Source organism: Scardinius erythrophthalmus, assembly GCF_964197995.2.
Source record: "Scardinius erythrophthalmus genome assembly, chromosome: 20".
Classification (NCBI taxonomy): domain Eukaryota; kingdom Metazoa; phylum Chordata; class Actinopteri; order Cypriniformes; family Leuciscidae; genus Scardinius; species Scardinius erythrophthalmus.
This window is the reverse complement of record NC_138240.1, coordinates 13411299-13435358: the sequence shown is the minus strand read 5'-3', so window position 1 is coordinate 13435358 and position 24060 is coordinate 13411299. Positions and strand designations below refer to the sequence as shown.

General features: G+C 37.2%; 1 protein-coding gene across 8 annotated transcripts; it reads right to left on the bottom strand.

The window, feature by feature from the left end:
- Positions 1 to 11833: 11833 nt before the first annotated feature.
- Positions 11834 to 23811, bottom strand: foxp3b (forkhead box P3b). 8 transcript variants are annotated; one of them, XM_081348326.1, is made up of 14 exons: positions 23785 to 23811; positions 22819 to 22907; positions 16663 to 16820; positions 16385 to 16474; positions 16174 to 16282; positions 15330 to 15438; positions 15132 to 15236; positions 14933 to 15020; positions 14634 to 14708; positions 14285 to 14423; positions 13630 to 13706; positions 13379 to 13480; positions 12888 to 13009; positions 11834 to 12726 (listed from the first exon to the last, which is right to left on the bottom strand). In XM_081348326.1, exons 1-14 carry the CDS (start codon positions 23805 to 23807, stop codon positions 12636 to 12638), a joined length of 1377 nt encoding a protein of 458 aa, XP_081204452.1. In that variant the 5' UTR covers positions 23808 to 23811; the 3' UTR covers positions 11834 to 12635. The 8 variants fall into 8 exon arrangements, with proteins under 8 accessions (XP_081204452.1, XP_081204457.1, XP_081204455.1 ...); XM_081348331.1 differs by lacking the exon at positions 23785 to 23811 and adding an exon at positions 22937 to 23024 and having other exon boundaries at positions 22806 to 22858; XM_081348329.1 differs by lacking the exon at positions 23785 to 23811 and adding an exon at positions 22937 to 23013 and having other exon boundaries at positions 22819 to 22858.
- Between the last annotated feature and the right edge of the window lie 249 nt (positions 23812 to 24060).

Sequence of the window (24060 nt, the reverse complement as noted above, 5' to 3'; positions counted from 1 at the left end):
ACGCATTTTCATGAACATATTGATGAATCATGATTTTTGCCTTAATGTTTGCACACAGATTGTGACTGAGAACATGAGTCATGACGCAGGTCTCAGAACAGATGAAACTGCACTCTAGTGCTATGTTTGCTTTGGTGTTGAACAGGATAAGAAAGTATCAGGAAAGAGTGAAGGGTAATTTCCCACTCACGGCACTGTCACTAGGATATCCTCTGACCACCCAATCTGATGTAGCTGGAACACCATGCACATTGGACAGCATGCACACAGGATCTTTTGGTCACTTGTTTAATTTTATTTAATTTTATGTTTTTAGGCCATATTTTGGTTGTCTTTATATCTAAAAGTCTCCAAAAGACATTTAAAGAATGAGGGATTGGTTTTATACATGTGACATTCATCTTTTGCTCTCCCTTTTCCTCCAAAGAGAGTTTGCGATGATTATATTGTTGGAGACTTACTCTAATCAAGTTCCCGCTTTGCTCATGAGACTTACGTATTCGTTCTGAACTTTTCCAGTAGTGTTTCCAGCATCCTTGCTTTGCTTTGGCAGCTATACCATGGAAATATATCCCGGTCCAAAACCTGCAAGGAAGAGCATGGCAGGACCCAATGTTTACAAGAATATTTTGTCCTGTCATTCCTATTGCGCACTACAGTCACAGATGAATATAATATTTTACAATCAGAATGTGTTATTTTGGCATCACTTGGCTTTGCAAAAGCATTCTGAATGTTCCCAAAGCACAATCATACAAACAATACCACTGAGAATGTGTGAGCTTCATTATATATTTTGTTTTGCTCTCTAAAACAGAATGATGAAGTGAATTTAAAGCAATATGAAGTGAATTAAAGGAACTTCATATTCTGTATCTTTGGATATGCATCACACATGACCCACAGAGTTTTGCAAGGGTTGTTTTTTTCCAACGAATATGAACAATTCTCCTGTTGTCTGATATGGGAAATTGTTCATATCCGTTGGAAAAAACCAACCCTTGCAAAACTCTGTGGGTTTTATCCCATATCAGACAACAGGAGAACAGAGAACAGGAAAGAGGTCAGAGAAAGTCAACAAGATCCACCTGTAATTGTCAGCTTTTCCCCGAAGAAGCCTCTTTCCATTCTCTCTCTGGCCAATGAGATCCTCTGATTATATCAGTGAGATCCGTAGCGAGAAATTCTGGTTCTGCTGGGAAGAAGAAGCATAAAGATCACAACCCCTCAGAGAGGGGAACATGTGAAATCCAATTATCAGTTCAAAGATTCAGACACTTACCAAAGGAATCAACTATTTAAATGAAGAAAAAAAAAATTAAACACCTGAAGTTAGTTAGTGTCCTTGGTGAGAAAAAGCACACAAAAAACCCCATCTCTTTTCAAACAATGTCATGGAAACCCTTTTTATTTTATTAAAAGACAAATACAAAAAAGTGGTTGAACTCTCAAGAATTTGACCTACGGTCAAAGAGATATGAGATTCTGTTTCTAATAAAACCCCAACCTCTGATAATCCATAACGGAGGCCTTAGTCTAAACTAATACCTTATATCTAATCTAACATAATTTTAGAGAAGTGATTTGGCATACACTCTCTATACTGTTGAACGTTATCCGCATGCGTCATACTGATTTCTTAATATCTCCTATACACCAGAGCACTGTGTAAAGATACTTAAGACATGGGAAATCATACTATTTATTTTACTAAGAAAGACATGAAAGAAAAAAAGAAAGAAAGAAAAACAAAAAAATGTGTTTGAATGGGAACATTCATTTTGTCTGCTAGATAAAATTGTGTTAAAGTCATTATTTTAATAATGTTGTGTTGATGTAATTGTTTTTGACATGCCAGATAATGATAGCAAGCTCTGAGCTAGTAGTCTCAGAAAAAGAGGATAGAAAAATGCTTGTTAAAAGAAGATTTTTTAACCAGGTGTGCATAATACCCAACAAACAAACACCAATTACAGCCACATATTTAAGGAAAGAAATGTCCCAGATACATTACTCAGACAAACACATCACAAGGGGAAATAATGCAGTAAATTATAAAACAGTAATTTTCAAGATTTATTATTATATTATAGTACTGTATAAGCTATAAAATTGACAGTGGTATAGAATACTCTGCTAGGGCTCTATGGTGAATTTCACTGGAGTTGCTGTGCCTTTCTTTGTCATCTAGGTTTAAAACCCTGTGTTTTTCTCTTTCACACTCTCCTCGCTGACTTCTCAGAGAGGATTTCTGGGTAACGAGGGGCTTTTGACAACCGACCCAATAGGGATGCTCTAACTCTTTCTCTCTCGCTCTGCATCTTTCCGTAGTCCCGTTTGAATGGTGGGACGGGAAGAGGATTGGGGGGGATGGGTGAATGGGGGGCAGGGGGTAGACTATAGGCTCTATTTTTCCATGGACTCCATCCATCTCAACCGCATACTTCTGTCAGGTCCAGGGAGATGAGGATAATTATCCTGCTATTCATCTTCTCTCTCTTCATCCTAATCTCTCCATCCCTCCCACTCTCCTTGCACTTCGCTGTATATGCATACATGTATGTGTGTGTGTGCTTCCACATTTCACCATGTGTGCCTGAGCATGAATGTGTGTTTTCATGCATGTAAGATTGTTTATACGGAAGCTGTTCGTATCATGATCTCTGCTTTACAAGCCTGTCTCATTTAAAGTCCCATCAACAGAAACACCAGTCTGCCGGAGTCAAGCCCATTGGAAATCCCTGGACCCGAATTAAGCATGACATGTCTGCGCCTGTGTTCACATCACCAGTCTAACAGGCTTAAAATCCCCTCTTCATTCTGCTTTCTCTGTGTTTGTGCGTGCGTACGCATTTTGATTAACAGCATCAGATTGATTTGTTCCGTATAATCCAGGTAGTCTACTATTATAAAGTCAAAACAAACAGGTGAGATTGGTCCGTACAAATTTCCAAGAGCATATTTGTCGTCTTTCTAGAATCTTCTCACATCTCCAGACATTTCTTCCCAGGTAATTAGATCACAGCACTTAAGCTAAAAAGAAAAATAAAGAGAAAAAATGGAGATAAGATTCCCTCTCTTGCTCCCTTCTCCCATTATGGGTTCTTCTTTCTCCCCCAGAGCTATTTGACTACTGTATCAAGACTTGAAAGTTGTGGAAAGTCCTGAGCTGTCAGGAGGCATCAGAGAGCTGCGGTGCCCTGCGGTGAGATCGTCTCTTCGCGCTGCTAAGATGGAGGCCAGCGCCCTTTCATCCTCTCCTGCAGAAAGACGCCCTTTCATTCTCTCAAAGGTAACACGTCTAACAACATCAAGGTGAGAGAGATTGCAGATGCTGCGCAGAAAATTCTGCTGTGCAACTGGGATGCTGGAAGGAACAAAGAGTCAGTGAGAAAATGTCAAACACGTGGGGGATTGGTGTAATGAATTTAGATTGGCTGTTTAGATACCGACGTCTGTGTTTTGGGAGAAAAGCCCAGTTTGAAGTTTCACAAACCTGAATGAATGACCAGGGCCTTTCCTGATGAGAAATTAATGAGGTCTAGCAGAGCCTATTAAAATGTGTCTCTCTGCTAAATATGATTTTCCTCTTTCAAGGTCAGACAAGTAGCAGCAATTTAGATAACTGTGTACTCATGTAATTAAGCTTCGTACTGTGTAGACACAGATCAAACCCCACAGACAGCAAATCAGTGACTAACTGTAGGCTAACTGTATTAAACATGGGCCAGAAAATGTTCTATCTTCAGCATATTGAAAAGCATAGGGATTTGGGTTACAGTAAATTGAATTGAACATAATGGAGCTAGGCATACTGAGAAAACATTGGGTAATACGTTCACTTTGTCAATTAGTCTGAAAATGGGATGGGGGTTGTTGCATTTTGATCAGATTTATTTTTAGGACTCCTTAGGCATTAAAATACCTCTGAAAAATTAAATGACGGAGAAAGTAGTCATGTATTATTGGCATCCCAGTGCAAAAGTGCTCAGAGTCATGGACTGCATTTGAAATCGCATACTTCCCTATATAGTAGGTGAAAAACAGTATGTGACAAAAGAAGTACAGTATGTCTGAATTCACAGTGCTCATGAAAGAGTAGGCAAAAAGTAATTGGATGACCTACTTCCGGCAAGATTTTGATGTGTGCATACAATGGACACTTTACTATCCCATAAGGCCCTGGGAGAGAATTTGTGGATGGCAACTATTTGACGCTGATAATGACAACATGGCAAGTGTAGTACGTCCGGATTACATTCATACTATACATACTTTTTTAGTGGTCGCAAATTAAGGACTTCTTCATAATAAGTACCTAAAAGGTAGCTGCTTTAAGTGCATACTTCTCAAATACGGGCACATTTAAGTATCAGAAGTAGTTTTTTAAAGCTTATTTACATACACTTTTAAGTAAAAAAATTATACGTTTTAATTTTTTCCTATCTGTCAATCTATCAATCTATATGAAGGTCACTTTAACGCTGTTTTGAAAGCTGTTTTTATGCTTTCATCATTTAATGTTTCTTCCTTTCAAATGCCTTTTATGTATAGAATTAATTGTTTTTCCCTTATCTGAGACTAAGACTAATCCTACTTCAAAATAGTAAAAAGGATTTACATATCATCTAAAAATAGTAAAACATAAACCTTTTTTAATATTTATTGTGTGAAATTGTTTTGTATCAATTATTCCGCAAATTATGACTGACTGTCATTTCCATCACAGATAACAATTTTTTAATGACAAGTTTTTGGTGAAGGAGACAAAAGTATCAGGAAAAGGAGACATATGTTAAGAAAAAGAAAAAAGTAGGCCTGAGTATCAAAATAACTTTTGCTTGTTTTGCCAACAAGCTGTAATTTTGTCAAATTATACAAAAATACTCAATTGTGTATTATATAAAATGCATGCTAACTGTTAAATTAGCCTTAGCAAGACACAAATGTCAGCAGTTACATTACATTTCCTAACTATTAAAACCATATAATTACAGAACTCTCTTGTGATGAATTGTAGACATTCTTAGTGGTCAAATTTACAAAATGGTGGACAAGTTTACGACATTTCTTTTCTGAAAGTCCACAAGATTTCAATGCTAACTGAAGAAACACCCTTGCATATGTGTAGGTGTGGGTGTGTTGTTAGCATTAAGCATTTTTAGGAAGATGAATAGACAGACAGGCCGAGAGTGAAGCATGGCCTTTAGCCTAATAATCCTGCTTACAATGCAAAGAGAGCCCTGAACTTTCCAGAAAAACACTGCCTGCCTCCTGCTGAGCCCAGAGATGCTTGATGGTTGGTACGTCAGCACGTGGGGCCCACACCAGTACAAGCTCCCTCACACTTGATTACAAAGGCACAGTAAAGGGGAAATGAACAAATGTCTTTAGGATGCATCTACAGTATTCTCAAAAAACCAATAAGTGGGAACATTTACTATTACTGTTTAATCACAAATCACTTTTGTTGCCAAAAAGCTGAAAATTCGTTTAAAGTCCTGCCTGTAGTCAATAACTGTACCCCTTAAAACTCATCTTTGATCACCAAAATGACATATTTAAAGTTTTTTTTTTAAAAAAAATAGCTTAAAATAGCTTGAATGTAACTCTACACCCTTGCCTCAATTAGTATATATAAATATGCAAATTAGCCCCGCCTCCACTCACTCACACCAGCTCAGAGATCCACTTGTTGAAGATCACACATTGACATGATTGGTTACAAGGTAGTTTGTGAAGTCAGAAACACCAGCGATTTCAAACCGCAATTTCTTTGGTTCACTGCAGTTTAAAGGAGAAAGTACTCAGCAATGGTGTTGAATTATGAATTTGCAGATGGTTTCTCTTAAAGCATATTAAAAAAACTCCACACAGGGGGAATTAACACCTTTGAGATGCTTTTCAATGCAATTTTCAACTAAATATCCAGAATAATGAAGTTTTAAAGTGCAGCTTGCTTGCATCAGGTTGTACAGGTGCTGAGTGATTTATGGCTCCTCTGTGATGTGGTTTGGTTGAAGGGTTGTCATTTATGCTATTCCTTATCTCTGTCCCGGCCTGTCAAACATACCAGCCTGCTGGCTCCGTGTCGAGCGTTTGCATGTCTCAGAGATGGGAAGTTGTCAGGGAGTGACGAGACAGAGGTGAAACTAAATCTACAAGCCCAATTCCTTGTTGAGTCTGTCTTTGTTGTCAAAGCTTGACGGCTAATGAAGTGTGAGCTATTCACTTTTGTTCTTTATGACTAGATGAAATAGTTTATCTTGTGCAGTGCTTTCTGTTCACTTCAATGTCATGATATGTTTAACCACAAAGCACCATTTTTCATCTGCTCATATTATCTTCATTCATGTATGCATGTGAATTATATTAGGTGTCTGTGCTCCAATACTTATTCAAATCATATCATGTCATATCATCAAAAACCTCAGAGATGACACACTTTCAACCAAAATACACCTATTTTATAGTGTACAGGAAAGAGCTATAATTATTACGTTCTACTATCTCGCCTGGCAAAACACTATAAAAGGACACTGTCCATTAATGCTGAATGTTTTCTCTGGCTGTAAAACTCTATACAGAAAGTCCCCAAAGGACATACCATCCTTTGTTTCCGCTGCATATATACAGCAGGTTCAGGTAATGAAAATAGCAGTCGTGTAACTCACTAGATGTAGGGGCTGAGACACCTGTTTGGTGCTGGAAGAGCAGGTAATAAGCACCTGACACAGAGAGAGGCAGCTGTCAGAAACGGTGAAGCTGTCCAGAGGCCGCTATAATGAGGTGTGTTCTGAAGGAAATGCTCCAAGTGTAATTATGGTCCAGCTAACTCTGTAGCCTGTGGCTGTCAACTGCCTATTTTTCATCATGATACATCTGCAGGACTCAAGGCCATGGAAACAAGGGGGAAAAAAGTGTTTGAAATATGTTGTCAGATCAGAGCTGAACCAATAAAATTATCAGCGGGCATGAGGAGTCCCACTGAGACAGCTGGAAAATGTGAGCACTAAAACAAGTGTAAGATTCTTGTCTTTAGCTTACAGCGCAAACACAACAACAGCGCATTTTAGAATCTAAAATTATTTTTATAATCAAGAAGTTGATTACTTGGTTCTCAATTATTTATAAAAGTTGAAACATATTGAAACAACTGGTTAATCGCACCATCCAGGCGAAAATGTTTTAATGTAAAATCTAGTCACAAACAAACACAAAACAAGCACTAGAAATGAAAAGAACATAAATTATATGGTATTCAATGATTTGTAGATTACATTTAATCTATTATACTTTCATAAAATATTTGTAATTGTATTTTGATACATATGCCCGGTCATGCAGATTTGCGCTCTACACATCAGGAAAATCCGATCAGAATATGCAACACGGCTACTTGTCCAAGCGCTTGTAATTTCAACTAACTAGCCTTCCAACCAGCATGACTAAGCCTCTACAGATGATATGTAAGCTTAGCGTTAAGTTCTGCCAGGAAGACTCAATCAGCGCGTCATGTATTAACTCACTTCTAACCAATCACGTGTTAACACTCTCAGTATAAAAGAATGGTACTTACATTCGTCTGAGTTCGCAGATACTGACGGCGCCAATTACCTCCATCCTCCCCAACCACCTCCAAGATGGTCCTTTCCCTCCATCCTCCCCACCACCACCAGGATGGTCCCTTCCTTTACCTCCAGGGGGTCGGCTGCGCCCCTGCCTTCATCTTCAGGCGGGATTTGCAGATTCCGTTACCCTCGCATTGCTTGCTAAGGACGGGGCCTACGCCAAAGACTTATAAAATTATGCTTGCTGAGCTATTAATAAATTTATCTTGTTATATCATTTTATCACCCGAGTCTTTCTGGTAGAACCAAAATGCAGCGGCTCGTCTAGTCCTCAATCAATGAGAGAACCACATCACTCCAGTCCACTGGCTCCCAGTTGTGGCTAGAATCAAGTATAAAGTTCTAACACTGGCTTTCAGGACTACCACTGGAACAGCTCCCTCATACCTCTACCCGTTACTACAAATGTATGCTCCCTCTCGCCAGCTCAGGTCACTGAATGAGCAACGTTGTCTTCTCACAACAAGGCAACAAAAAAAAAAATCACTCTCCAAAACCTTCACTCTCTCTGTTCCTCTCTGGTGGAATGAGCTGCCAACCTCCACCCAAACTGCTGAAAACATCACATCTTTAAAGAAGCAGCTGAAGACGCACCTCTTCGGCAAGCACTTAATGACCTCACACTCTTAAACCAATGCACTTACACATACACACTAATTTTTTCTAATCTTCCTAATCTTTTCTAATCTTGCTATTTCCTAATCTTGTCTAAGAAACCTGGCATTGTGTACTACAATGACTGTAAACTTAAAACACAACTTTCAGACGGCATCTTTATTTTTCTAGCTCAACTGTCACAGAATGGAAAGCACAGGATTGTGGGATATCAAAGGTAGCGAAGGATACATCTATGCTGCCTTCACAAATCGATCAGATGAGGGTATCTCAGGAGACAGGAAGTGAAACCAACATTGCATTCGGACGTACCTTGATGCCCCACGACCTTGGGATGCGTCCTACGAAGGGAGCATTTATCAGTTTTCGGACGCAGCCAGAGTTTCTAAAAGCATTAGCAGACGACCAGTCGGTGTATCAAAGAGTATAGAAGTACCAAGAGGCGAAACTCCGTTGCAGTTTTGACAACAATCGCTAGATGGCGCTGCTGTCGCGCTGTCGCCATTTTGGACTGAACCAACGGCTTTACCGTTAGCACAGCTACCGTATACAGCATTAACGTTATGTCTGGAAATAATTGGAAACAAAGAAAACAGTGTAATGCCATCAACTGCAACAACTACCAGTGTACAACCAATCAACTAGCATTTCATAGATTCCCCAAAGATCCAGAGAGGTAAAGTAGAAAAGGTTTTTATTAACGTTAAAGCAGAGAATGTCTAATAAGGCGAGAAGTTTCACTCTCAGTAAACTTCCGGCTTCTGAAATGGTTGCAGTTCCACTCTGATTCCATATGAGGGCGCTCACAGGACGAGTGCAGAATGAATGGAGGTCTATGGCAGTATACCCATCAAAATCCACTTTTCTCAGGAAATAATTTTTTGTCTAGTAATTTCAATGTTGTATTTGAAAGGAGATGCAAAGAAATTACACAATGCTGGGTGTTAGATTTTTTAGAGTCACTTATTTGCTTTAAAAAGTCTTTTAAAGTGTCAATGACGTCATACACATCGTACGACCAGAGATACTGCTTTACGGCAATCCTTCAGTCACTTTGGTGCTTTCGCGCTCTGCACTTTCTTTCCTCTCGAGGCATCGACAACACAGCTGACACAGGTAAATACACGTGCTAGACGGGTTTTTGTTTCTGGTCCCGCTTCGGATGCCACGATGCCATCAAGTGGTATCTCTGGTCGTAATCAGTCCTTCACTGACCAATCAGCGTTCATTAGCAGAATGCTAGCGTGTTATGGGCAACAACAACTCAACCTGTAAGAAATCGAAAGGACATAAGTACTCATTCATTAAACTTTCGACCTATAACCTATATTGAACTTGCAAAACCTACAATCAAATCTGAGATTTCTCAACGGCAATTGGGTGAAAGAGACTAATTTAGCCGTCTAGCCCCATAGACTCCCATTCATTTTGCACTCATGGGCGATCGCCCCCAGTGGAACTCTGGTGGAACTACAGCCAAAATTCGGTACAAAAGGACTTAATAGGGAGTGGGAAGGCTCTCCGTAGACGGGCTCTGGTTAAAGTGAGCTAACATCAACGATAGCAGGTGCTGTAACGTTAATGTAAGCTATCCCATAACCGCAGTATAGTTTGCTAACGTTAGGCTATTTGGTCGAAATTGAGTCAAGACTCGAAATGGGCTTTTTAAATCGCATATTTCCAGAGATATATGAACACCTATCCTGGCAAATGACATAAACATGAAAATCACTATCGCTCTTGCTCGCTCGTTCTAGATTCCGGGAGATTTTAGCTAATTTGCAGGCATTAGGGAGCCGCTATCAATATGTGGGAGACTCCCGGAACTTCCGGGAGACTTGGGATGTCTGCTATAGAGATATTAAAAACTAGAAACTACTATTTAGTTCCCTTGACCGCTTTTGAATTGGAACCGGTATCGTTCAATTCTATGACAGCTGTGTTGCATTCAGTCCAAGATGGCGGAGCTGCAGCTCTGCGCATGGGTGCGTTTGTTGCAATGGAACGTTCTATTGAGTTTCGCCTCGTGGTACTTCTATACTCTTTGGGTGTATCAAAGTACCCAGGACTCAGGAGCGATTAGAAAGGAGCAGCCGTCTGCTGTGATGTCATAGCCTACACCAGACGGTCTGCACAGCGCTGCTTCAAGTCCCTCACACCTCGGCTGCATCCGAAATTGCATACTGCACCCAGTGAGGATGTGTCACTCTTAGTCCTGTCCTTGGATGCATGTAAACTAGAATTCTCCTCAGCATTAAATACTAGAATGAGACGGTCACACGTTCCAGCCCCCACGGGACGAAAATACAATTAAAAATATTAAATGTATTAAAATTAACTGGCCTTCTATTAATACAATACAGTAAATGACAACGGTCTGTGGTCTCCCAGTGGATTACATTATTGGCAGTTTAGTGTCAAAAATCAAAACCAAAAGATAACATCTGCTTTAATCTCCAAAAACATTATTTTTGTCTTACATTTCAGTGAACTCGGACAAGCTCAGTGCATATCGACTAGACTGTAAAAAAAGTTTCTAAAAAAAAAAGATCCGTTGTTGTGGTGAAAAATCGAGTCCCCCCAAGAATCGGGTCTCCTTTTGTAACCAGTGATCCCATTGGTTCAATGGACTTTTAATGGGTAGCTGATATTTTTAGCGCCTTATTGCGAATTTATGCAAAATCACGTTATGATTCATATAGTTTAAAATGAGTTATAATTACCATTAATGCATTTTAAATAGTAATAGAAAAGTCTAGCAATATCACTGCTAAATTCCGCCATGTTTCTCACTGATACGCCCTCAACTCGTATCGGGGCTTAAAGAAAATCCCGAGCTTCCCACTGGTATTTATTTACGACTTTGTGGCGCCGTTCATCGTAAATATACGATCTTTACTACATGACTTGAAGGCAGTTAAACTTTTTAAAAAACGCGTCTCGAGACCCTTGCGTTTTTCCTTATTCCACTGCCCTCGTCTCGCGTTTTTCAAAAAAATGCATTCTGTGTGAACCAGGTACGTCCGTCTAGCGCGTGTTTACATAGAAAAATAATGGAAAAGTAACGCAATGGAATGGTAAAACACGTTCTCGGTGAACGGTCCCTTACTTGGACGCAGCCTTCCATTTGAGAAGCACCCATGTTGTGCTTGCAAACCAGTGTTGTTTCATGCAAACGTAGGCCTAACTGGTTGGTGCCACCTTGCGTTCTAGTCACCAATTGTAATGAGAAGAATAACCTCAAAGAACTTACTATTTTATTTTACTGTAATATTGTTGCAAGGCCCGCTTATGTAGCCTACGCTTTCATGTCCACGTATTTATTTAGTAGGCAAAGTAGCCATGTAATGGCAGATTGATTGACTTACTTTGCATTATCCCTAATCTAGTAAACAAATATTCATTTTCCTTTAGAATGCCCTTAGTCCCAACCACCATCATCAGCATTGTGAGAATTCACATGGCACTGGTATATGAGGGTGAACAAAAGCCTGTGGTGGCAGAGGAGCACAAAAGCACAGACTGAAGCATCATAAGGGATGGATACGTTCCCATCAAGCTGGAACACAAAACAGAGAACCACCGGAGAACAGATGCAGCAGATTTATTTACTCTCCACCTTTAGACTGCAGCATGTCACACATGTGCAAAATAGGGTGAAAAAGCAACCATTTGCACATCTGAGGAAGAAAAAGTATGGAATTCTACAGTAATTCAAATCAGCATGGTGAGGAATTTATCAAGACATGTTTTAATCAACATACAATTTGCCCTTAATCAAGCCTGCTTCATTGATTCAGTTTTGAATTAATATCCTATTATACAGCATAAATATAATCAGAATATGATTTAGAAGTGTAGATATGACATTTCTTTGTCTTTCATTCCAGCAGCTTTTATGATGCTTTTTGTCTCTGCCTGCACTGTTACAGAATTACCACACCCAAAAACATGTGAGCATACACAGATGCCCTCTTCTGGTCAGGTTGGAGTCTGGTCTCTCAAAGTGAAATTTTGAATCATTTTGAATAGCCTTTTCTGATGTTATTTTACTCTGTTTCATTTTAATCAGATATAGTACAGAACATAAAAAAGCTTAATCAGAAATAATGCATGCATTCAGTTATAACTATCCATTTACGAATTAAAAAAAGAAAACTTACAGTCTGGATAAATAGGCTATTTGTCATATTTTTCTACTTAGACTTAGCAAGACAGTAACACCGTTTTTTTTTTTTTTAAGAAGACCGGTTGACATTTTAAAGATAGATATACATCAATGAATATTAACAAACCATCTCATCCTTCAGGATCATGACTAAAACTCTGCTTTAAAATCATAAAACTTGAGCCTCGTTTTTGTTCATACTACAACATTTGGAAAACGTTTCACTGAAACTCTGTGGCACTTATTGATACATCTGAGGCTTCATGGGATCGACAATTGGAGAAGGGTGTCAGCCAATTCAAAGTGTAGTCCCTGTAAAACAACATATGAGACGTTGCTTTGTCACACTGTCAGCCTTTCCACCAAAAAAGGAGCATATGTTGTGAATTTAATCTATATTCTTGTTTTAATAATCCTGAACATATCATTGTGTATGTAATTTGTCTAAGGACGAGGGAAGAACCTGAGAGGACCTGTTGATTTTTTGCCCTTTCCTCTTCTGAAACTCTTCCTCATCCACTGTCCACACGGCCCCCGTCCTCCCGTCCACCCGCACAAAGCATTTGTGGAGACTAAGATTGTGTCGCACAGCATTCTGAGAAAAAAAGGTTGAAGCAGTTATAAATCAGACAGTCCAGTGGTGTTTAGTGAGATTATTCAACATGATTTTATCATGTCAACAGCGGCACCATGTGGACAAAAATATAATGTCCCAAATTGCTTGAGACTAATAATCTCAGGATATCAGAGATCAACCTGCTGAATGTTGGAGCTTACTTTGTTTTAATTTAGCCAATTCATATGGCATTAAATCAGGCACACAAGTAAACCTTTCAGTCTCTCACAGTATTCAAAAATACTATTTAAAAAAAATCCTTAAATTAAGTTTTTGAACTAAATAGAAATAGGACCGTTTCTAGGTCTCAAACTGATGGTTAGCTGGGTGTGACAGCATGTTTAGTACCTTCCATGTAGGAGAACTATGACGGAAATAGTAAAACATTCTTGTGAACCAATTGTAGATTTCGTTTAACGTCCGCTGTTTCTCCGGGGCTTCCAGGATTGACTGTAGGAATCAATGATAAATCATATTTCTACATGTTTATATTTTAAAATGAGCATTCAAATGTGTGTGTATATATATATATATATATATATATATATATATATATATATATATATATATATTTTTTTTTTTTTTTTTTTTTTACTTACCCATCTGATTAGAAAAGCATATGTATATGGAGGTCGTATATTGGCATATTTGTAGTATTCAACACTGCTGGCGAAATCTGTAATTGGCAGAAAATCAAATGACTAAAAAACAAAACATCACATAATCATTCTTGGAAATTGACCACAAACACTCATATGTGTCATTGTGCTTAATGTGTCGCTACGTGTTTTGCTGCCGGGTAATGCAAATGAGTTAGTCATTTTCAATAACATACTTGCACCACAATGCACCCAGCAAATGCAAAATCAAGGTTTTATAATAGCTGGTTTATGAGCAACAACACCAGCTGAGGCTGTGTGAACTACCTTTGGTCCAGATCTAAGGCAGCCTTTGTGGTCTGCAGGCATGCCAACTGTGTCAACAGGAAACAAGCTAAATCACAATTATAGTCATAGTGGTAGACCACCAACTTTCTACTGTCTGGCCAATAACATAAATGGAAAGGAAGCAGAAGATGGGTGTGGCCTTCTCATTGTAAACAGTGTTGGATGGTAACCTTTATCCATCTGTATATTTTTCACCTTTTTATTTCCACTTGATTAGATTATTCTTGTTTAAAGAAACTCTTTAGTTAGAATGTGTGTGTTTAGGGGCACAGTAAGATGTGTATTTTGGATTTAAGCAGGTTTTTACCTGGCAGCATGCGTGGTGGGGGTATGTGGCAGGGGTCCTGTTGTACCGGTGCTTCACTAGCTCTCTCTGTCCTGCCATCTGGCTCCCCCAACGGGGGCAAATTTAGCGCCAGCGGCCTCCACCGACCTGTAGCAACTCCCTGATGGAGAACACACAAGTCAGTGCTTAATATGAGAGCAGTGTTAAGCACAGCTATAGATTGTTGAAGACATCTTGAAATGAGTCAAACTGCAGTTTGTATAGATTTACTGACGTTTTATGAAATCACAAAAAGGAAATGTCATGTTAACTATGAGAATCACTATTATTGTATGCTCTCATGAAACTAGAGTATTCTGAAGAGACTTACAGTACATGTCGAGAAGCAGTCAAAGAGTTGAAGGTGGATCTTCATGGCGTGAAGTTTCTGCTTCTCCTGAATGAGCTGAAGTCATCACATCACATATGGCACATTAGAGTGAGTGGGTTCCCAAACCACTTTTACCAAGATCTTTTTGTGTGATTCTTTTAGGTTCACACTCAGTGACTCAAAACCAATGAAACCATGATTCACTTTCAACGTCTCATTCATAACGACCGATGATAATCAATGATGCACGGAGAAAGACTTGTGTGTGCTGTTTGTGAGAGATCGTATCACTGATGTACCTGATTCTCCAAGTGGCGCACCAGGTCTTGTTGAACCCGCCACTGAGCAATAGTTTTCTCATCTGTGCTGTGGTCTCGGTTCAGATGTCTAGACAGGATGAGAATCAAATGAGGAATCTTTCAGTCTGAAAATGATAAGTTTCCAACAAGGGAAGCTTGCATTTGTAATTTCAGATATTGAAATAAAATACAGACTTACCTCAAAAAATGTGTGTACCCTTCAAAGACTTTATCACAGCCCGGCCAGCGACATTGTCCATTTATATACAGAGAGCTGGATCTCTGGATCTCTGTCTGGACAGGGCTGAGGAGGACACGTGAAGGACTTGAAGGATGTAAATATACTTATTGATGAACATTTATTACCTTTATGGGATTTTCTTTCAGTGATACTTACCTGTGATGGTGTAAGCTTGGAGATTGTTTACTGTCAGCAACAGCTTGTAAGGAAATCTGCGCGCTGTGACCGGTCTCTTTTTTTCTGTTTATGGCTGCTGGCTCATTTGCTAAAGAGTGAGGCAAAACAGTGCACACCTGTGAATACTTTAAAAAAATATCTGTTTCCAGTTATTTTTTATATTTTATTGTTTTTATATGGAACACACACACACACACATATATATATACTGTGTATAAAATTACATATAAATATTATGAATAATATATTCTTATTCTCATTTAAATCTAATTTTATATACATTTGTGGTCAAATGATTACATACCCCTTGCAGTAAATGTTAAAACTTTAATAATACTACTACTACTAATAATAATAATAATAATTAGTAGTAGTAGTAGTATCAACTTAATGTGAGGAAATTTTGTTATTCTGTTTTGTGGACAATATGTAAGCATATGTGTTATGAAACATCTTATTCAGGGTAGTACAAAATAAAATAAAAACAATATGCAATTTTTATGATCCCTCTTTTTGTAAACAAAAATGATCAACATTTTGCAGATTCTACAAGGGGTATGTAAATGTATGGCCTCAACGCTATAATATAAAACATACAGCACCTCTTTCAGAGAGAGTTTGAAAACTTTTGTTGTATTTCTTTTGAAACCGTTTGAGTCGAAACGCTTTGAAGAGGTTACATGCAGCAGTGTGTGTGTTTCAAAACATTGTTGCTTGACAGAACATGTACATATATGGAATATAATGATATCTCTGTGGATTTCACTATTTTGACTGTCAAGGAAAAAAAAGTAAAGTTTGAATAATTCATTGGAACACAAACCCTGAAGCAGGAGAGCCGTAGAGCGGAGTACAGACGGCCTGATCTGGCCAGCTCGAGAATTCTGAAACACCAGCTTTAGAAAATGCATCCGTTCATCATCACCAGTTCTCTGCACACGTACACAAACACACAGAGAATCACGCCAACGCACTCTCCACAATAAAGGCCATTCTCTGAGAGCTTCATGTAGCTTTTAATCATCAGAAGCTACCTGGCATAGTGGATGTTTTAAGTATGTCAAGTTGTTGGAAGGAGCAGTATGGCTGAGCTGGACTGATTCCACTGTCTGAGGGGCAGAATTCTACAGAAATGTTGCAATGTTTCAGAAATATATTGCAGTTCATATAGGCTACTGTAGCAAGAAAACTAAAAACACAAAATGATTTGGAATCTTCCGAAAATGCAGTTTAAATGCAAACAACCAGCAAAGGGATGTCTTCATTTAAGGCATTGTTTTACAGAAAGTACCAGAAAATGAAGCTCACTCACAGAACGTGCAGCGGATGAAAGATCTTCCATCCACTGGTGTGAAGAACGTTCGTTCATCAGAGGGGGAGATGCGTCATGCTCTTCTTTCAGTTGTGGCTGTCGTTCATTTTCTCTCCCACTCACCCTGTTGTCACTTTCTCTCTCAGACCGAGGCATTCCTGAATTCAAGAGTTTGACAAAGATTGCAAATTGGTGTACAGCATCATATACTTAGACATTTCACATAATACATAATGTGAAAAAGAGAATGCAACAATTAGCTGAACTTTAGCTTTTTTAATATCTTTGGTTAAGGTTAACTTAGTGTTGTATTTTTCTGTATTAGACTATCTGAGAATATAATTGCTTTAGTTTACAATACATTTTGTATTGTATTGTATGTATGTATGTATGCATGTATTTGTTTATAAGGCTTCCATGGTGACATTTGTCTTTGACTCTTTACATTATTTTGTTTGTACTTTATTCTTTACTATGGAATCATCTGAATTAGATATGCATATAAGATTAGATATGAGCGGTTTCAAAATTTGGAACCACATTTGCACTTTTAAATTGATTAAATCATTATTTTTTTTATATATCAGTCCACTGACCCCCTCAGTACCTTCATGAACCCCCAATAATACCTGAGTTTACCTAAATTGATTCCTTAATTTACCAAATTCTGAAGAGGAATTAGTTAAAGGGTTATTTCACCCAAAAATGAAAATTCTGTCATCAATTACTCAACCTTCCAAACCCATAAGACTTTAGTTCATCTTTAAAACACAAATGAAGATATTTTTAATGAAATCTATAAAATGAAAGACCTCCATTGAAAGTCTATTCACCCAAAATTCTGACGCTTCAAATCCATATGAATCGAACGGTTTATCTTCTGAAGAGACATGATCACTTAATTTGATGAGGACATTACAGTTGTCCAGTCTGGATAGAACAAGCGCTTAGTGTTTGGTTGGCCGGGACCACAAGCATGCTCTGTCTTTCCAAGGTCTAGTTGAAGGTGCATGGTGGTCCTTCATCCAGCCAGAAATGTCTGAATAAAAGACTACCTAAAAGGCTGTTGTCCATTATACGTTTGTACTACTAAAATTCCCACAAGGATTTAAACATCATGTTATTTGAAATGCATCATAAATAAATTTTCCAAAGTTGTTTTTACTTGTTTAAATTCAAACAACACGTGTAATACACGTGACTAAACCTGATTGGTTCCAGAGACGTTGAACGGCTCCGATTGGTTCTTATGATAATGAGATCGTCTGAGCTTCCGTTTATCAGATATGCTGTGTGCGTCATCTCTGCATATGCTACTTGAATGAATGTGATTAGATTTAGAAGTGTAAATTTAAACTGTTAAATTATATAGAGCAATCGTGTCTCTTTAGAGGTCTCGGAGGAAACCACGCGATTCATATGGATTAACTTTTTGGAACGCAAACAGTTTTGGTGAATCAGTAATCGGAGGGATATCTTAAGGTTTCATTAAAATATCTCAGTTTTTCTTTCGAAGATGAACAAAAGTCTTATATGGTGAAGGGTAAGTGATGACAGAATTTAGAGTTTTTTGGGGGGAACTAATAAATAGAAAACTTAGTGCTATATGTTTTTTAATTTTTTTACCCAGCTTTGTCAAGTTTGCATGGCGTGTGATATATGGAACCTCATTATTTTGTGATTCTTGGTAAGATTTGTATTAAATCAATGTTACTTGTCTGTGCCAGTCGTATTTTTGACACAAAGTGTAACAGTGTCTTTTTCAGTGCAGCTACATTCAATTGACCCTTCGCTAAGCCCCACCCTCCTTAGTTACTGTTGCTACGCTTGACAAGCTTTCGCACCTGGCACATCTATTATAGTATTTATGTACCGGTGTCAGGCATTCCCAAGGAGATAATTAGTAATTTTTGGCGAACAGGTGAAATATCTGAGAGAGCAAGACAAAAGGGACTGCAGTATGCATTCGAGGGATATATCCACGACATAATATGCAACCGATTAGAGAATAATTTAATCAAAATTGAAGCTAAAGCCTATAGGTCCCAGCGCAAGCAGCAGCCGCCTCATATGTTGACCATTCAAATGGGAAACACACAAATTGAGGAACAGCTATGTAATAATTATAAATCAAACAGCTTATCCATAAATCTTGTGTAATAAACAAGACATTAGCCTGACCACTTTACAATGATAACATTCTCCCACTCATATTTTTAGCGTGCCAGGCTACTGCTCACACGTCGTGGAGCAAACGTTGGTGTTTTTGTTAATCCTGTCGACATTTAGTTGTGAATGGGGTCTCCCACACTGCTTGATCCACGCCCGGCATTTTCCCCCTTGGGTTTTAGGTTTCGGGAAGGGAAAAAATTCCACCCCCTTGTCCAAACTTTTAGGATACCGGGTATCAGATTTGCACAATCCATACGCACAACGCTTCGGCATGTTTCCCTCACTCGAAAGCTTGCCAGACCTCCCGCGCCTAGTTACGGTTGCTAAGCCACGATTGGCCTGTGACGGTTTTCGGGCGTGGCTTAGCAAAGGGTCAATTTGACAATTAAGGGTAAATTTAATCAGAGCCAAGCTTTTCAAGTCGAAGTTGAAGCAGACTCGAAGAGATGAAGACTCGAAGATATATAATAATGTATATAGGCCTACTGTATAACTATTTTTGGGGAAAATATTAATGTTTGTTGTTTTTCAGACCATAATAAGTATGGTTTTTCTCATATCACCTCTGTTATAGATTTCTGAATTAGGCCTAATGGAGGGTGATTCTGTCAATCTTGGTAGGAAAATGTTAGCAACGTGTCCATTTCAGGTGTCTAATTTGTGCTTCCTTAGTGTCATTCATGTAAAAATCTGTTTATTTAATTGTTTTTTGGTAAAGTTGCAAGTCACTTGGCATACAATGTTTTGCACAACTTCTAATTCCCTTGCATCTTTTTAACAGAGATGAAGAGAGTGCATGTTAGCATGACCACAATAGACATATTCATGGGAAATACCCTAGGTTTAAATAAACCACAATTATGAATATACAACATAACATACCGTCTAATACTCACAGGTTGCTTTATTGCTGCAAATAACTATCAGTGACTTCTTGATTGAACTCTGCTCACTGTAAGTGGGGTTGGGCTTCTTCTAATATTATGTTCAATGTAACTTATTGAGTGCTGTATAGTGACGACAAACAAGAGGATAAAAATGGACACTCATGTCCAGCTTGATGAGGATATAGTCAAAGCTTTGAAAGGTAAACTGAGAACACAATGGCATTTTAATGCATATCTATGCAAATTATAATACACATTTTCAAACATGGATACAAAAATGTTAATCGTTGGTTTATTTATATAAATTCTTCTTCCCTTTCACAGATCCTATGATAAAGCAGTCTTCAAATACTACAATATCTGAACCACCAGCCCTCAGTTGCGGAAAATGCGTGTGGTACTCGAAGTGACCGTCCACTTGAAGATGTGACATTCAAACTCTTCTGTTTCTTTGGCTCAGCCATTTGTAGGCCTGAGTTTGTAAATAATGCATTATTCACTTCTGCATATTGTTTTTCCATAACTTTGTGATGCTTATTTATTTAGTGATGTAATATTCATAGTGTAGCCAACTTTTCAGTAATACAGGTATAAAAATAGCATTGCCATAGCATTTCACTGATCTTTCATGTATTATAATGTATTTTGTTCAAGAGATTATATATGCTGCTGTACTTTTTTAATGTAGTCTAGGTATTTATTTGGCAATGTACACAACAAGATAGTATATTAAAGTGTTCTTGATTTCAAAGTGTGTGTCTTAACATTTATATTAAATTACTTTTGCACTTTTAATATACCATTTTGAATACTGAAAAAAACAGTTTTATAATAAACTAGTAGTGTTATGCTAATACATTTCTAATGAGCTTAAATGCTAATGAAATGTTCTTGAAGCACACTAAAATGAAGCTTCAAATATATTCTAACTGTAGAAGTATGAAAGTATATTTGAAATGAACTGTACAGAAATATACTTAAACTGCACTAAATGTATACACAATTTAATATATTAAAATATATTGTGAATAGCTTAAAATTTATTTTTTTAAGCATATCTTGAAATACAATTAATATTCTTGAAGTTGTTTCAAAATAATACATTCAATATGCAATTATTATAATATAATTTAAATATATTAAGTATTTCCAAAAAAAGCACAATTAAAATAAGTTTCCTTTTCACCTGGGCATATAAACATTGATCAGTGAATATAAATAGTAGCTCAACCGAATTTGCTTGACTCGTGAGAACAAACCTCATTGGTTCTTGCGGAAGATCAAACGTGCTGCGTAACTTCATTGGTTCTCGCATGTCAAGCAATGCTTGAGCTTCTGTTTACCATATCTGATGTGTGCATTGACGAATGTTCATATGTGAATAAAAGCCTAAATTAGGCTAAATCTGTTCATCATATAAAGTGATCGTGTCCCCTCAGATAATTTGGACTAAACTGCTCAATTTATATGGATTAGTCTTACGATCTCTTAATAAACTTTTTGAAGCTTCAAAGTTGCGTGGACAGTCAGTGGAGGGACAGAAATCTTAATATCTTCATTTGTGTTTTGAAGATAAACAAAAGTCTTATGGGTTTGGAACGACATGAGGGTGAGTAAATGAAGACAGAATTAAAAAAAATTGGTGAACTTACCCTTTAAATAAAAATGAAAATATGTTGTAAATGTAGGCCAAAATGGGAAGCCTATAAAAATGGTGGCTACTATAGAGAAGGTGAGAGAAATATTATGGGAATTTCACAGAAAAACCTAGAGGGACAATAAGGAAAGTGCTGATATGATTACATGAAATTGACGTACTACATACTACGTCAACATATGACGGACTACATAATTTACAGTAGCCACAAGACAATAATTATTTCCGACAAATCTCTAAGTCTCCAGAAAAAGCTAAACACGAGAGTTGCTTGAATGTGAACCCAAAATGTGCGTGACATCAGTCTGTCAAACAAGACACAAACCTCTCCCACCACAGGAAATCACACAAACACACTTTGCATTTTGCAAAAACATGCACAAAAGAAGCAACCCAGGAACAGGATAAGGGATATAAGACAACAATAGAATGTGGTTGATGATGTTATTGAGCCTGAGTTAAGATCAGTGCGTCTCACTATAAAACAATACATTTACATTACAATAAAATGATTTGTTTTCATGCGCACCACTGCACTTTAAACAAACATCAAATGCAAGCAAATTTAATTATAATTGAAAAATGAAATAATTTGGATTTCATCTTAAGAACAACAAAAATATCATGCTTGCATTATTATTCCCAGTCAGTCGCTTTTCTAGACAATGTCTATCACCCCATATGTAACTTTGCTTTCAGGTTCACACAACTCATGGAATATTACTCATTGTCTTGCTTGATTCTTTTCCCTCTTTTCACATACGTGTAGTTTTTACCCTGCCTCACAATACAAAATCTAAGTGAAACTACATAGAATCAATATTTGTCAGCTACTTTCCTTACCAGCTGTACCACATGAAACAAGTTGAATATCTAAACTGTGTTAGTCTTGGTGAAATCAGGTTGTTATCCAAAAAATTTTTGAGAAAAAAACAAAATGACTCACAGTGACCATAACTTTGTCTCTTTTATCCTCCCACTCTCATATTTCCATTGTTTGAATGTTTAAAGGCAAAAACGTGCATAAACAGTTATAATTTAAGCAAATACAGTATCTCAATTTCATGTGTTACATGCATTGTATCATACTGTATCATTACTTGCTTGGTTAACATGATTAAAATATTATTCAGATATGCAAAACAGGCATTCAAATAAAAACCTGATATTAGTCTTATCCTTTGAGAATTTTCCTCTTGTAAATAAGCGTGCATTTTAAATATCTGAATTAAAATCCCAATATAATGTGCATGCAGATAATGTGAATGCAGATTTGATTATCCATACAAATTTTGGATACTTTGGAAATATCGTAATCCAAAGTCTCATCAAATGCCAGCATGGAATACTATGTCACCAAAGTTGTCATTAAACAACAGGCACTATTAAATCATGCATATTTCATAAACAAGCAAGTAAATATTCACCAGCTTTCTTTACCTTGTGCCTTTGTAGTCAGCCGTTGTCTTCCTGTGCTGTTCTGGTTAAAAACGAGAGTGAAAGGATCTTTATAGGATAAAATTGACAATCTGAAAAAAAGAGAGAGATAAAATCTCACATCAAAGGAGTAAATGCAATTCTTCTATGAATGTCAAAGGACACATGCAGCGGAGACCATCTTACACCTCATTCTGCAGGGGTTGAGCACAAGTTTTCTAATTTCTAAGATTAAAGACGATTCATATTAGTCAAACAAATGCTTTATATTATGGTAAAGTGTCTGTCTAAGAAAGGTTAGCACAATTTTAAAAGGAAAAAAGGGATGTGCTTGTACATTTTTATTTGATCTTGATATTAAGAGACAACATTATTTAGAGATTATGCATTTTGCATTTGTTTGTTTTTTTACTTATCAATAACAAATTATAACAAATTAATATATATATTTAGTACATATTAAATATATTTATACAGTACATATAAAGTATATATATATAGGCTATATATACAGTACATATAAAGTATATATATGAATAAGAAATTATAACAAATTAAAAAAATATTTAATACAAATGTTGTGCTGCTCTATAGCCTATGGCATATTTTGACAATAAAAATGTCTCATTTAAAAAAATGTCATATTATAATGTAATATGACACACACATATACTGTATGTACTGTGTGTGTGTGTGTGTATATATATATGTTTATTTATTTATTTATATTTATTTTTAAAAATTACACATATATTCACTGGTCTATGGTTAATAATCACTAAGGTCATAAATTCCAGCAGAGACAGAGATTAGTAAATGTAAAGGAAAAAAAGAGGTTTCCAAAACACAAATTGTATCTTGCAACACATCTGTTAAGTTGTAGGAAAATTAATCTCATTTACGCTTTAGCACATTGTTCAGTTTTCACGGAATAGTTTCCACAGAGCTAAAGAGCATTTTAAGACTCACCTGAAGTTGCCACCTTCCCACATAGAATGTGTCATTGCCAGTAGTCAGTATCCAGCACTTATTTATACTCAGAAAATACTTAGTGTCATCGCAAAGGAAACAAGCACGTTCCACAAACAACACAATGAGGGTATTCACAAACAGCTCTCGAGTTTTACACAAACACTCCACTGAAAAGGTGTTTATTTGGCGTCACACAGTGAATATGTCGAAAGCATAATTAATAAAGAAATAAAAAACACACCACATCATTTCATCTCTGACTTTTAAGTTTCC

Coding starts and splice junctions, on each gene's coding strand:
- foxp3b (XM_081348326.1), bottom strand. CDS start 23,807: ATGTGGGAAGGTGGCAACTTCAG. Junction 15,237..15,329: donor CCAAGCTTACACCATCACAG/GTAAGTATCACT, acceptor TGTCCTCCTCAG/CCCTGTCCAGACAGAGATCC. Junction 15,021..15,131: donor GGGTACACACATTTTTTGAG/GTAAGTCTGTAT, acceptor CATCCTGTCTAG/ACATCTGAACCGAGACCACA.